Source organism: Rosa rugosa, chromosome 6 (genome assembly GCF_958449725.1).
Source record: "Rosa rugosa chromosome 6, drRosRugo1.1, whole genome shotgun sequence".
NCBI lineage: Eukaryota > Viridiplantae > Streptophyta > Magnoliopsida > Rosales > Rosaceae > Rosa > Rosa rugosa.
In genome coordinates, this window is record NC_084825.1 from 48,596,263 (window position 1) to 48,611,504 (window position 15,242).

Here is a 15,242-nt window from a genome sequence, read left to right on the forward strand (position 1 = left end):
AAGTTTCACTACTAGCAAAATAACCTATCCACACTGATTTTATACATACTGATTTTAACTAGCCACAGATATCTGTGTGGAATATCAAGTGCTACAGACAACCGTAACTATTAACTTATATGGACCCCACCAAAAATACATTCATAATAGTACATACAAACATCTGTGTGAAATGGAATAGTCACAGATATCAGTGTGAAAATTTATACTGATATCTGTGAAAATATAGATATACACGGATATTTGTGCAAGTTAGAATTTATTTATAATATAAAAAGTATAATAAAATGTAAAACAAAACGTAGACCCACAAATATTTGTGACAATATCTATCTCACACAGATATTTGTGACAATACCCATCTCACACAGATATCTGTGTATATTGTGTTTGTATTTCATACGGTTATCTGTGTAAAAGATAATCATTAAAATGTTTAATAAAACGTAGACCCACAGATATTTGTGACAATATCTATCTCACATAGATATCTGTGACAATACTTAGCTCACACAGATATCTGTGTATATTGTGTTTGTATTGTGACAATACTTAGCTCACACAGATATCTGTGTATATTGTGTTTGTATTTCATACGGTTATTTGTGTAAAAGATAACTGATAAAATCATTAAAATGTTTAATAAAACGTAGACCCACAGATATTTGTGACAATATCTATCTCACACAGATATCTGTGACAATACTTAGCTCACACAGATATCTGTGTATATTGTGTTTGTATTTCATATGGTTATCTGTGTAAAAGATAGCTGATAAAATAATTAAAATGTTTAAAAAAACGTAGACCCACAGATATTTGTGACAATAGATATCTCACACAGATATCTGTGACAATACATATCTCACACAGATATCTGTGTATATTGTGTTTGTATTTCATACCGACCTTAGCCCAGTTTAACATTCTTTTTCTTTAAACTGCTTTGCTTCGTTTTCTTATCTTCTTATCCGCCCTCTCCATCATCTTATTAGCCTCTGATCATCAGGCTAGCTTTCTTACCTTTCAAAACTGACTGTCTCTCGCTCTCTCTCTCCATCTGCTACGAGACTATGAGAGTCCTAGCTTTAATTAGAGTCAAAACTGAAAAACTGCATTTATCTCATCTCTTTTCCCACAGCCTATTTCAAATACTCAACTATCCCAATCTCAGTCTCATCTAACTTCTAATTGAAAAACCACTCATGTCCACACCTGCACGGATAGATCGGGAAGAAGCAGCCCCAGAAATTGAAGGCGGATCTTGTTGCTGGATCAGTTTTGGTGGATCGGAAAGGAGATGATGTTGGTGCTCCGATCGGTGTGATTGATGACATCGTCGGAGTATGCACTTCTTTCTGGTTGATTCACCTCTCCAATCGCTGTTCTGTTTGAGATCCCGCCTGTGTTAGGCTGGATCTGGTCCGATCTGTTGGTTGGCTGGGAAAGTGATGCTTAGATTGACATTTATCGCGGCGTTTTGAAGTCGGATCTGGGCTGCATCTCTCTTTTTTTTCTATTTATCAGTTTATGTTTTTTGTTGTTTAAATTGTTGTCAATAAGTTCTTCTACTTATTGCAGATTGAGCGACTAGGATTAATCTTTATGCTATAGTCTGTTCTTTTGTTTGATCTCTCTATTCTTGAGTGTAATGGATCGCGATCTATGTTTTTGTTGGGGAAAGGTTCAAATATCAGTTTTATTTTTCAATAAATTGAGAATTTTTGCTAGATATAATGTTTAATTAAAACTAAATATTATCTTTCTTTTTTTGAGAGAAAACTGAATATTATCTAAAAAAAAAACTGAATATTATAATTTTAAAATTTAGTAAATGTGAAAATCTTATTAGGTTCACACTGATTTGTAACGTATTTAACTCACACTGATTTGATGGATATGCAACAAATCAGAATTTGGGTGGGTCCCCTTTAAAATCTCACACGGACTGTTTTTTCTGTACGCAGAGGGCAATGCCCACCCCCCTCAAATGAGACAGAAATTTAATCCGTGAGTGTAGCGTGGCTAATAACCATCACACACGGATTTCAGTGGGCAATTAGAGTTATACACACTGATTTCAATCAGTGTCTAATGGCTGTTTTACTGGTAGTGTTTTCCATCAACTTACTTTGTGTCAATCTCTTTCGTTCTGATTTGCCACCATTACAATTGTGTTTTTACTTTAGGCACATTATGACTTCCACTAGAATTTAGAGTCTTGGAGCTGCTTACTTCTTATCATTACAACATTGAGACTTTGGCTTGGTTTATGTTTGCATCTCACTAACTTATGCAAGCTTGAATGTTATCTCATGATTTTAAAAATGCTTTGTTCTATTTTATAGGCAAATAAATGGTGAATGTCGAGGAAAATGAGATGATGCAGAACAGGTACGTTGTATCTGGATGAATATGAACTAAAAACTAAAATGTGGCCAGTGTCGTTTCAAAGCTTTCCATAATCATATATACCAAGCAAATATGACAAAGAGAATTGAATACTTGTTATTTTTCCTTAAATTCGATGTAAGATGATTTATTTTGTGCTTTGCAGATACAGTGATTTGTGTTTCACTTTTCAACATTAAGCAAATGCATGTTTTCAATAGTACTTATATGTTAATTGTACCACATTCTCTTTCTCACATCCTTTTGGTGGTCACAGCACTCAAATTTATTCCATTTTACCTCTTTTCTTGTCCATTTTCTTTAGCACAAAAGCAACCACTACGGTCGTGTGCTGTGCTACTGCTGCGTCCATTTTTGATAGAAACCGGCCAGGTTTTTGTCAAAAGCTTTTTCAAATGTGTAATCTATAATTACGTAATAACAAAGATTAAGCTTAAGCTAAATGACATAGAATATGTAGATATGACTCTATTCTAGTAACCTGATGAACTAGTATGTCTTTCATTAGGGATAGAGTTCCATTTATCAGATTATAAGATTAATCTTATGTGATATAATATCTTAGGATTCTAAAGGATAAAGGCAAGCCACTTATGAGTAGGGTTCAAATTAAGTTTAACTTAGCCTATATATATGATTATAATTAGTCTCTGCACTCCCTGCGGCATATATCCTAAGTTCTTGCCCCATTCTCAAGAGGCTAGACTTTAAAGATATGCAAAAGATCACATGCCTTGCTGCTACTGCTGTGGAACTCTCAAGTATGACACGTACTGCTGTCGTTTCTCTAAGTGATGATTTGAGTTGGGACTTTTGGAGATTATGGCTTTGTTCCCCTCCTCTTGCAATCTTTTTTCATTTTTTAATAAAATCTGGAAGCTAAGAACACTCTTTGCCTTGCTTAGTTTTCCATTTTCCAGCCATAAAAAAAAATGATAAACATGTTATTAGGTAATAGGAATGTTTGAGGCATCAAATGAACTTCGACAGTTCCATTTAGTATTTGAAAATTCTAAAGCTGTGTCATAAGATATTGAGTCACCAATCTAGCTTAACCTCCATCATACATTTTGGATAGTTTTGATGCTTACCATTAAGTTAATGGAATTATCCTTAATTTCCATTCAATTAACTATTAGTATTTTGGATTGTTCATCTAGTATTTTGAACCTTTTGCTTTCCTTTTGAATTGATTGGTCATTTGAGAAAATGGTGAATGCTAGCTTCAACACTAAATAAAAAAATATGGTTCACTACAAACACTTTAAAGTAACTCCTATAATATATTAAGATGATACAAACAGTTGAAAGAAAATGGTCAAATGACTTTTTGAGATGACACTTTCCTTCCTTACTCAATTGTAAGTTCATTAATTTGTGTCAATGAATTTATGAGAAGAATGACTACATATTAAACAACCGTGCTAGCTAGGCCAACATCATAGTATTACACTTGTGTCGATAAATTAGTTTGATCGAAGACTTAATATGGGTTAATCCAAAAAAAGAAACATGATCAAATAACAAACCAGAGTTTGTTGAGTTGTTTATCATATAACCCAGCTGAGGCTGAGCTCACTGTTGCATCAAGAGGGTTTGACCTCATTTACTACGTATCCTATTGATGATGGCAGTAGTGGCACACCGCATCTTTGCAAAGAAGGATTGAACCTTTGCCCTAGACCTTGGATCAGAAACACCTTCCACATTTTCGATGGTTCCAATGATTCCAAAGCTACCATGACTAAATTTATAAGGTAGAGGGATAGCGGAAGAATAACTAAGCATCTGAATAACAGAGGACATGGTTGGCCTATCGGCTCTAGTCCTCTGCATACAGAATAATCCGATTCTGATGCATCTCTCCATTAATTCAATCCCTGAACCAGTCCACAACGTCGGATCTATTAGACTTCTAACTGTCCCTTTTGCCCAATTCTTCCATGCCTGCAAATCATTGTGAATATGTAGAAACACATACATAGTTAGCATGCACCCATTAGACATCTTTTCATTGCATTCAGCTGCCGTAAGTAATACACCTAAGTATGACTTACATAGCTCAGAAGATCCTTCTCATTTAGCTTTTCGGAAGTTAAACTACTAATTTCTTGTCCACTTACTATCTCGACGACTAACGCACCGAAACTGTAGACATCAGATTCAGCGGATGAAAGTCCAACAGTTGCCTCTGGAGCCATGTATGAGCTGCATCTCAACAAAAAGAATTGTCAACTTTAGTTAACAACTTAACATGCATATATTACTTATACTTAATTGGTTATGGAATAGTAATGATATTACTAACTTAGACATCAGATTCAGCAGATGAATTCCATTAACGTTGCCTTGTGTTTGATCAACCTCAAAGAATCTTGCCATACCAAAATTTGAAATTTTGGGATTCATTTGTGCATCTATCAAAATGTTACCAGCATTGAAATCACCATGAACAAAGTGACGGTCATGAAGGTGAAGGAGTCCCCGTGCAATGCTCACTATGATGTTGTACCGGATCTCCCAATCCCATTGTCTGCTCTTGATTCCGTCTACAATTTATGTAAAAGAAACATTTTATTAAATACTTGATGGTCTAATTTTGCAAGCTAGTAACACATTATCGGACTTCTCTGTAAATTTCTCCTGATTTTTTCTTTTTCTTTTTAAAGAAGCTGGATTTCCTCCTTTTTTTGACAAAAATAAAATAAAAATAAAAAATTGCTAGATACCAAATATGATGCGATCAAGAGTTGCGTTAGGGAAAAGCTCATAGACAAGAAGCCTTTCAGAATTTTCTTCCAAGGCACACCCTAGGAGCTCAATTAGATTTGGATGTTGAAGCATGGCCATTAACAAAACCTCTTTCTTAATTTCCATATACTCTTTCACATAGTTTATTGAAAGCTTTCTCACTGCTATGCTTTTTGCGTTGGAAAGACTACCCTGAAAAAAATGAAAAATAAACAATTAAAATGAAATACTATTAAACCACTAAATCTGAAAATGAACTTAATGATCACCAGTAGTGTAATGTATAACTGACTGGTACACGGTTAACATAAATATGTCAATTACTGCTCACACATATTCTGAGGTTGCCTTACCCTGTAAACAGTGCCATATCCATCATCTCCAAGTTTATTTGCTTCAGAAAAGTTATTTGTGGCAACTCGAATGGCGCCACAGTCGAATAGCAAGGATTCCATGGCCATATGCTCATCCATTTTCTCAAGAAAATTATGTTTCATCCCTAAGATAGGTTGTCGCCTTGTTTTCACTACTTTCGCGTAAATGCCTATGGAGATCATTAGTACAAGAGAAACAACCATTGCAAATAATATAAGGATGCCTACTCTTCTATCTCTTGCACGACGTCCTGCAAAAATTCACAGATTGAATCCATTTATATCACTATATATACGTAGGCACTTAGCATTCTTTTGTTGTGGACAAATAATGCACATACCTAAGTTGGGAATCACGGAACCTTTCGGTTTATTGACCTCAATAACCTGGTTCAGCTGATAGTTGAAGTTACAGCTGGGTCTAAGAACTCGCCCACCTTCCTTTCCATCACAACATTTTGGGAGTTCTTCAAAAGCACCAAGTAAGCAAGTGCTGCACTGTAACTCGGACAAATCATGTCACGCCCCGAATTTTGAATAACCAATTCAAATCCGAAACATGAATAAACAATTAATACAAATAACGTTCTGAATTTTTTTCTCACAAACAAACACACCACTCGCCACTCAACACAAAAACTCGAAAACCTCGAGTTAATTATTACAATTCACTCTTACAAAGTAAAATTGCAAAGCTCTAAATGAGCATAACAAACCTCACAATATAATGCTGTAATTCACATAACACTACTCTAAGCAGCCCGATCACCGTCCTGGTTCTCCTGACCTGTAGGATTTCCCGCTACACAATTTGAATAGTGTACCGGGAGTTGCAACAACACAAAACCCGGTAAGCTTTTTACAGCCAGTATGAGTAAACAAGAAAGAACTGTTGATTTTAAATTACAATTCTTATAACTCAACAACACAACCAACAATCTCAACATCCACGACGCAAACGTCAAACCCATTCAATATCACCACTTTGGTCCTATCTCACAACACTATCACCACTTGGGTCCCATCCCATAACACGTTAGAGCTCTAACTGCCTCGTTACCTCTGACACCTTGGCCTAGGGTCAAGCAACGGCAAAAATACTTCGGTTAACACTATAACCGTCGCGCTTTGGACATCCCCGTCCTCAGCACCATATACTTCGGTTAATAATAAACCGTCGCGCTTTGGACATCCCCGTCCTCAGCACACAACTTCGGTTAATAATAAACCGTCGCACCTTGGACATCCCCGTCCTCAGTACACAAACACTCCGGTTATCCTTAACCGTCGAACTTCGGACACCTCATCCTCAGAACCCTACATTCTCTGACTCTATACATCCTCCAATGTAAATCATGAATATTAACAAGAACTCATCAATCATGTTCATCACATATAAATATGGTAAGTCACATGTCAATTTATAATAATTTAATCATCTCAATTTCACACTCTTCAATGTCACGCCATTCACATATAATCACGTAAATATATATATACGTAATTATCCGCTCAGGGATAATCACTAATACCAACTATAGTTCACACAAGAAAATCGTGAAATTCATTTTGTATAATTAAAATCATTTTACTTACCTATGGACCGTAATTGATCAAGTCCATATGATTTTAAAACAAATATTTATTCCATAAATATTTTCACACAATTACGACAAAATAAGGTAATTAAATTTATTCGGTTCGTAATATGAACCACGTGAGGTTTACTCACCTCTAAATTCCCGCTGCGTCTTCTTAACAGCTCAAAATACACTTTCACGAATCGTCCACCAAATCAAACTGTCGATCACCTAATCAAACATGACCTTAACTTAGCCAATAACTCAAAAACATAATCAAACGACAATCCAACGGTCGGATTGAAATTAAATGATGATCCAACGGTCGGATCCTCACGGATCGCCTTCCTAATCACTGTTTTGCATTTATACGAAGATCCAACGGTCGGATCTTCGCCCATGACCACACAAAGCCGCTGGGACAGTCATAAGATCATCATATCAAAACTACAAGTCCATCTGACGGTCCTAACTTCACATATCATGAATCAAACGATCGAAATCGATCGAAACGTAAAAATTCATAACTTAATCATATGATATCCAAAAATTGCGTATAATATATCAAAATGATCGTATTGAAATATAGAATCTGAAAATGTACAGAAACCATATTTTTGACCCCCGGAGGTGGCCGGAAAGGGCCGCCGGAGTTAGGGACAGAGCCGCCGCCGACCACCGCCAATGGTGTCGGGGCCAGGCTGCTCCGCTTCGTCTCATCATGCCTAATGATTTTCTTAACTAGCATGTAAGCTGAAGATGACCGGAAGGGATAGAAATTACCTCAAACCAGTCGGGTTGGCCGGAAAAAACCCAGAAACCGGTGAGCTCCTAGTTCGACGTAAAAACTGCAACTTCAGGCCTCGATACCTTCTGGAAAGTTGTTCAGATCCTCACTCTGAGTTCACCAGTTCAAGAAACACTCAAAACAACATCCTGTAGCGCGAGATATGTCGATCGAAGCTTTGGTTTTCGATTTGATCGGGTCTGGCTTCCAGCCGCCACCACGAGTAGCGCCGCCGTGCAAGGCCACTTCTGGGAGCTTCAGGACGTTGAGGTGAGCTTGTGGATGGAGTTTGGTGAGGAGTGGTGAATGGTAACTTGAGATATCAAGCTTGAAATCAAAACGGGGGTAAACCGGCCTCGTGCTCCACCGCCGTGTACGGCCCACGAGACGGCGAAAGGCTGTTACCGGCAGCTGCGAAAGGAAGAGGCGAAGCTGTGGAACGTGGTCTGGGTCGATTCAAAGGCCTGTGGAGCGAGAACAAGCTTGGAGAAGGAATGCTCTGTTTTGGTTGCTGGTTTCGGCAGAGAGGGAGAGAGTGAGAGATTTTCTTTCTTTTCTTCTGGAGCTGGTACACCACCATCTATCAACATGTAGAGTAAAATACAACTAGTGTCGCACTACCTCTCTTAATGCTTGAAACACAAAGAGCACACCTCAATTTTTTTAAACAAAGTATTTGCCACTATAAATTTGTGATAAAACCAGAAAATTCAATAACTAGTAAGTGGAAGATGAGGTTATTACAAATCAGGGGTGCAGTGCACAAGTGCCGTTAAGGAAGACAGTCCGTTACTATAGTTGAGAATGGTTGCGTTATTTTTCGCAAACTTAAGAGAACCCCCTTTCGCAGCTTTGTTTCTTAGGGCTTCTAGTAACCACCTGAGCTGCCGGAAAAATACATCAAACTCCGATGATGGTACGCTTTGAGTGCTCCACAAATCGAAAGCAGGCAGCGTGTCCATGACGCCATATAGGGAGCGGTTTGAGTAGCGCAGCATGCAGTTGTCGTACCAAACAATAGCTTCCTTCTGATTGGCACAAAGCTCCATGAGAGCACTTCTAGAGGTATTGAGGCAACGAAGGCAGTGGCGCGTGGTTCCAATGTCTCCTTTACATAGTCCGATTGCATATATTGCGCCGGATGTAGTGTTTCGGCCATATGAAGAACTATAAAAGCCGTTGCCGCTACCCTTGAAGGGAAGGGATGAGAGAAGGTGGTTAAGGTTTGTGCGATAGGCACCCGTCGTGGTGTAGTTACCTTTGTGGTTTGAACAGAAGTGGCTTAGCAGATGATCAGCTGCTGGCTGCGGCTGAGCAAGGGCGGCCGCTTGATCGGTGGTACTAGTGATTATGATCAGTAACAAAATGGGAGAAAGGAATAATAGACGTGAGGGAACCATTATTCTGTTCAAAACTCATGTTATTTCCATTCGATCAATCGCATTTTATAAATTAACGTCATACTAAACCCAACTCTTTGTATGGAATTTTCTATGGTATTGCGACGAAGGAGAGTAGTGCGTGACAGAGCTCACTTATGCGCGCGACCCTAATCTTATGAAACTAATTCTTTGAGAAAAATTAACTCTAATCAACATAACAGAGTTGCTTGGCCAATAAGGGTCTGTCATAGTGCACAACAGATGTGTGTTGGGTGGATAGCCATTTTCCCTAAACCCAATATTACGACAGTCTACTCTGAAACGGTTAAAAATGCATGCAAAAAGTGATTTCCAACTGAAATAACACTCTGCCCATTGATTAGTATATATAGCTTTGAATTATCATGAAGTTTGACCATGTAGTATATATGTTGAGTTTACTCCTATTGCAAACAATGGGGTTACTAAGAGAATGAGTGACTTTTCAAAAATTAAAAGTTGGAAGAAATGCCGGTCCATACAAGTTTGGGTCTCTGTATCCATCCAGCACTGTAGTTTGAGAATTTAACCATTGAAAAGTTAAATTCTACGAAAACCAATATAAACATAAATTTTGTATTCATATAATTGCATCAAACAACTAGACATTTGGTCATGAAAATGTTAACTTCACAAGAATCATTAATTCCGATGATGGCGGCGTGCTATCCCAGATGCTGCTTGAGTTTGTTACCCACTGAAATCAAAACCTTGGACGAAGTGATGTTATCTCAGTGTTTAGAGCACCCACTACCTATGTACAAAATCATGAGTTCGAGTCACCACGAGGACAGGAGTGAAACATTTTGATCATCTTTTAAAATTAAATCAAAACCTTGGAGACTTCATTTATCCTCTCACTCAGATGTAACGTTCATTTAACGATGGCTCGCTGCTTGTCGAGCCCATCATAAGCTGATATGTAGTTCATGAAAACACAGCTACAAACTAAGGAAAAAAAAAAAAAAAAAAAAACCAATCCAGCCATGGTCCAGTGACCCAGTCCAGGCCCGATACTCAGCCCAACCAGCAGTATCCGGATCTCATTTTGTATAGAGAAAAAAAAAGAAATTAAAATCATTTCGAGGCAACCAAACAGGCCCCAAGCATAGTACGCGTGGGAAAAAGGCATATGGCGCTTCCCGTTTGGAGGGCCCCACTCCCCCCCTCCAACAAATTCAAATTCAAAAAAACACACTCCTCTCTTCTCTCACGTTGTTTCTCTCTCTTCAAAAAAAAAAAAAACCGAAAAACAACGTTTGTGTTTGTAATAAGCGCGCTATTCCTGTTTTGTCTTTTTCTCTCTCCCTGCAAAATTCAAATTGAAAAAAAATAAAATGAAACCCCATATATCCCAAATTAAATAAAATCCTCCCACGGATCTGATACGCGCCCTTCAAAACCCTAACCCACCAAACCCACACCCCTCTCTCTCTCTCACTCTCTCCCACTCCCTAAATCTCCCTCCTTTCTACGATTCAGACCCGAACTTCACCGATTCCGACTACCCTTTTCGCATTCGTCCCCAAAGTTCGAGTCTTTTTTCGACCCCCCATGACCCAGATTTGGCGGGTTCTGGAAGAGGGGTTGTTTTGAAAGTGGTGAATTTTTTGAATTGGGGGAGGTTTTTGGAGGTTATGGCGAATTGGGTCGATTCCGGAAAAGGGTCGGTGCCCAGATCGGATTCCAAGGTGGGTTCTTGATATTTTTGAGTTTGAATTTTTCATGGATTTTTGAGTGTTGTTGTTCATTTTATTGAGTGGTGGGATTGTTTCAGGTTTTGGGGGAGAAGCGGGTTAGTGTTGAATTGGGAGGTGAAGATGAACTTGGGCCTAGAAAACGGATTAAGATGCGAGATCTTGAATCAGTGTGCCGCGCTGAAGGTAAGTGTTTTACTTGTTTGAATTTTTGTTTTGTTGGGGGTTTTGAATGATTGTGAACTTGTGTGAATCTGGATTTTCAATTTCAGTAATGAAGTATTATGTGTTATTGGGTAATTTGGAGTCAAAAGTAGTCTTCTTTATCATTTTCGGTCTCCTCCGGCGTTTGAAATGGTTAACTGTTAAATATTTCCCCCTTTTTTTTGTTCGTTTAGTTATATACTATAGATTGGAACACTATCGAAAATAGTTCTGCACTGTTTTAAGAGCTTTTTGTCTTCAGTATGTATTTGAAGCAGTGTCGAATAGTATTTAGAGTAAAGATGGCTTAGACTCTAAGTACCTTCACGTGGTTCGTATATGGCTTATTTTTAAATTCAAAGTTAAATGTTGTTCTGGTTTTCTGTTGGAGTGATTTTTGGCTTCTATTATTTACTCTTACTACTATTTATGTCACAGGAATTAGTAAGAAACAATCCAGTGGTCAATTTCAACTCAATGATGAAGAGATGTCTGAAATTACTGAGGTGCCTGTCACCTCTGATTTGGATGCTTCTCGAGCTGGAAAAGCTGTGAGAACTACATTCCCAATTGCGGTCAACCCTATTCCCAAGTCACTGGATCTCAACAATGATGCGTGCATTGCCAAGAATAAGGTTCAGAATGGCAGTCAGCAATGCTCTAAGAGTTCAGAAAAGACCACATCGCCTAGGGATCAAGTTACTGAGGTGCATAAAAACTCTGATTTGGATTCTTCTCGAGTGGGAAAATCTGTAAGAAACACAATACCAGCTGCGGTCAACCCTATTCCTAAGCCACTGAATCTCAATACTGATGTGTGCATTGCTGACAGTACAATTCAGAATGGCAGTCAGCAATGTTCTAAAGAAAAGACCACATCGCCTAGGGATCAAGTGACTGAGGTGCGTAAAACCTCTGATTTAGATGCTTCTCGAGTGGGAACATCTGCAAGAAGTACAATTCCAGTTGTGGCCAACCCTATTCCTAAGCCACTAGATCTCAATACTGATGCATGCATTGGCAGCAGTATGGTTCAAAATGGCAGTCAGCAATGCTCTCAGAGTTTAGAAAAGACCACATTGCCTAGGGATCAAGTTACTGAGGTGCCTAAAACCTCTGATCTGTATGCTTCTCAAGCAGGAACATCTATGAGAAGCACAATTCCAGTTGTTGTCAGCCCTATTCCAAGGCCACTAGATCTTAATACTGACTCGTGCATTGCCAGCAATACGGTTCAGAATTGCAGTCAGCAATGCTCTCAGAATTTAGAAAAGTCCACCGTGCTTAGGGATCATGACAAAGATTGCCATTCTAATCATGGGAATGGTAAAGGTGTTTCAAGCTCAGAAAACCAAGATCCTTTTTATCCTTATAAAAATCTCAATTACTTAAAGTCAAGAGACGTCTCTGAATGCGGGAGCAGCACTGGCCCATTGGAAGAGAAAGATCCAATGACAGTGTGGAAGGAGATGAAGCAAAATGGTTTCCTCTCATCTACTCATGGAGGCATATCAAAGCCAAAGCAACCGGTAGCAATTCCAACGCCAAAGCAGCAATATGGAGGCATGCCAATTTCAAAGCAACATGGAAGCATACCAATGTCAAAGCAGCATGGAGGCATACCAATGCCAAAGCCACGCCCCAAGAAAAATAAAAGTGAAGAGCAGAAGAAAAAGGTGGAACGTGCAAAGAAGGAACAAGTGGATAGGTTCGCGAAGATTGCTGCTCCAAGTGGACTGCTGAATGAACTGAACCCTGGGATCATCAACCATGTTAGAAATAGAAAGCAGGTTCATTCTATAATAGAGGCTCTTGTAAGATCTGAAAGACTTGAAGTTAGCCGTGTGGAAAACAAGCAGACAATCCATCAGCAGAGTGGAACTGTAGAAAACAGGCAGGATCTGGAAAATATGAGGGAGAGTTGGCGTCCAAATACTTTCTTCGAGGACATGCAGGCACAAGGGTACACTATACTGATGAATAAACCTTCGTTGGTTCAAGTGGACAACAGTATAGAGGGTGGTGACCCAACCGCAAAAGAGAGCTTTGGTGGAATAAGTTTTGCATCACACTCCGCCCTTGTAAGTGAGGAAGAGACGCTTGCATTGAAATTGTCTTCATCAAATATAGCACCTGAGGAGGATACTCCTTTGTCATCTAAAGAGGAAACAACATCCTATCTTTCTTTTAAAGGTGATTATTTAGATTTTGATATCTTACATTTGCATTATCTATATACATCATGAATGCTCGGGACATGGGGGTGGGATCTCACATGTTAGAATCATTCTTGAAAAAAGTGAAGGTCCCAATTGTGTGAAAGTATGCTTAGTCTGAACTTGGCTAATAGGAATTTTTTTTTTCTTCTCCAGCTGCTACTGTTGCTTCTCAGTGGTTGGAACTTATTCAACAAGATATTCAAGGACGTCTTTCAGGTAATACTCTGTCTGTTAAATCATTAGTGGATGTTGTTGAGGTAGAATGGATTCTTATGCCTATTCTATTCTGTAACTGCAGCACTGCAGCGCAGTAGGAAGAGAGTTCGAAATGTAATAAGTACAGATTTGCCGTTATTGCTGAAAAAAGAGTTTTCATCTGATAAGGAGAATGACTCTTCTATCACAAAAAGTTCTGTGGATGGACTTTCCAGCCGTGCTTGTGCAGAGATGCATCGAGCAAGATGGGGCCCACGGTTTGATCAAATGGATAAAGCACTTTCAGAAGAAGAGGATCAACTTGTGAGTGCTAAAGAAACTGTAAATTTATTTCAATGTAAAGATATATCTGGGTGCTTTAATTTGATGAAGTATCTTTGCCAACTGTGCAATTATCAGATCTTGGTTAGTTTGTTGGAACTCAATCTAATATACACTAACAAATTTCAGGAAAGCTGGTTGAACCAAGTAAGAGAAATGCAAGTTCACTGTAACAAGGGCCTGCAACTTATCAATTGGAGTTCTGGCATTCAAGCATTGGGTACATCTGAAACTGATACTAGGTAAAGCTTTTGATGGAAACCAGTGTCCTTGTAGTTACTGTTGTTTCATAAGTTCAATTAAGTCTTGATTTTCACCTCCATCATGCAGCGCCTTGTTATTTAAAAAGGAAAAAAACAAACGTTAATAGTTGAACTCTGTTCTTTCACGTTTCAACTAAACCTCCCATATGCTGTGAGATACGATAATGTGAGAAGTTGGTTAAAGATGAATCATCATTTACCTTTTACTATTGTCTTGCAGATCACATATGATGGATAGCTCTCAGAGGGAAGTGGCTGTTAGGGCTGCTGCAGCGTCGATTTATGCAACGTGCAACTTTATTTTGTCGGCAAATGCATCGCCTTGTTGTTAACTACAATTCCTTCCTTCAATCTCTGTCTAAACCTTTCTGAGCATCCAGGAAATTACTGATTAGCTCTAAAGGCTTGGCTCAGTGTTCGAGTCTGTATTGTTACGGACTCTGTAACAATGGACATGAAGGTCGGTTACAAGAGTGGCAGAGTTATTGAATTAACAGGTGTTTAGGGTTATTACTTTGTTTTTGGTCTGAGTAGAACAATTAGTTGTAAAATATTTCGGTTTGTTGCTACTAATGATTTGTAGTTCCATTTTCTCTCTTTCGTTTGTAACATGTAATAGCTTTGTTTAACAGCCAGTTGTAAGTCTTATATCAGAAGTGATGGTCTAATTTGGCGGATTTGGCCTTCTCTCCCCTCTGCTCGCTTGGTCTATAATCCTTTTAAGTGTGAACTCCAGTAATATTATGGCAAGCAAAGTCAGTCTAAGCTGTATCCGCTTAATTTTTTTTTTTCAATACCTTGAAGGGTTTCATGTTAAAATACTCGATCATCAGTTATTGTCCTCCAAAGCTTCAACTGAGGAGTCTTGCTATAATATCATGAAGTAAACAAGCATTGAAGAGGCATCGTTAGCACGCTTGCATGGATGTGGGCATGTGCACCGTTACCTCATTTGACATTGTCACCGGTTTCTTTGTCTCAGTCTGCGAGGAATCAT

The 15,242-nt window shown here is 38.6% G+C and overlaps 2 protein-coding genes and 1 long non-coding RNA gene across 3 annotated transcripts; 1 reads left to right on the top strand and 2 right to left on the bottom strand.

The window, feature by feature from the left end:
* Positions 1-4,014: 4,014 nt before the first annotated feature.
* Positions 4,015-5,780, bottom strand: LOC133716923 (cysteine-rich receptor-like protein kinase 27). The gene is made up of 5 exons (XM_062143558.1): positions 5,517-5,780; positions 5,142-5,355; positions 4,721-4,961; positions 4,470-4,620; positions 4,015-4,359 (listed from the first exon to the last, which is right to left on the bottom strand). Exons 1-5 carry the CDS (start codon positions 5,739-5,741, stop codon positions 4,015-4,017), a joined length of 1,176 nt encoding a protein of 391 aa, XP_061999542.1. The 5' UTR covers positions 5,742-5,780.
* Positions 5,781-6,050: 270 nt separating this feature from the next.
* Positions 6,051-9,291, bottom strand: LOC133718262 (uncharacterized). The gene is made up of 3 exons (XR_009850180.1): positions 7,901-9,291; positions 7,270-7,348; positions 6,051-6,339 (listed from the first exon to the last, which is right to left on the bottom strand). It is a non-coding gene; the product is annotated as an uncharacterized LOC133718262 (long non-coding RNA).
* A 1,381-nt stretch (positions 9,292-10,672) lies between these two features.
* LOC133715353 (uncharacterized) lies at positions 10,673-14,922 on the top strand. Its single transcript, XM_062141827.1, has 7 exons — positions 10,673-11,016; positions 11,103-11,208; positions 11,665-13,419; positions 13,599-13,661; positions 13,744-13,964; positions 14,112-14,224; positions 14,466-14,922. Exons 1-7 carry the CDS (start codon positions 10,963-10,965, stop codon positions 14,575-14,577), a joined length of 2,424 nt encoding a protein of 807 aa, XP_061997811.1. The 5' UTR covers positions 10,673-10,962; the 3' UTR covers positions 14,578-14,922.
* Positions 14,923-15,242: the final 320 nt, after the last annotated feature.

Bases quoted from the DNA above. Each gene is read 5' to 3' on its own strand.
- LOC133715353 (XM_062141827.1), top strand. From the start codon at position 10,963: ATGGCGAATTGGGTCGATTCCGGAAAAGGGTCGGTGCCCAGATCGGAT. The intron at 13,662-13,743 runs GTAATACTCTGT...CTGTAACTGCAG, and splicing joins TATTCAAGGACGTCTTTCAG to CACTGCAGCGCAGTAGGAAG. The intron at 14,225-14,465 runs GTAAAGCTTTTG...ATTGTCTTGCAG, and splicing joins ACATCTGAAACTGATACTAG to ATCACATATGATGGATAGCT.
- LOC133716923 (XM_062143558.1), bottom strand. From the start codon at position 5,741: ATGGTTGTTTCTCTTGTACTAATGATCTCCATAGGCATTTACGCGAAA. The intron at 5,356-5,516 runs GTAAGGCAACCT...CATTTTTTTCAG, and splicing joins GATATGGCACTGTTTACAGG to GGTAGTCTTTCCAACGCAAA. The intron at 4,360-4,469 runs GTAAGTCATACT...AATGATTTGCAG, and splicing joins AGAAGGATCTTCTGAGCTAT to GCATGGAAGAATTGGGCAAA.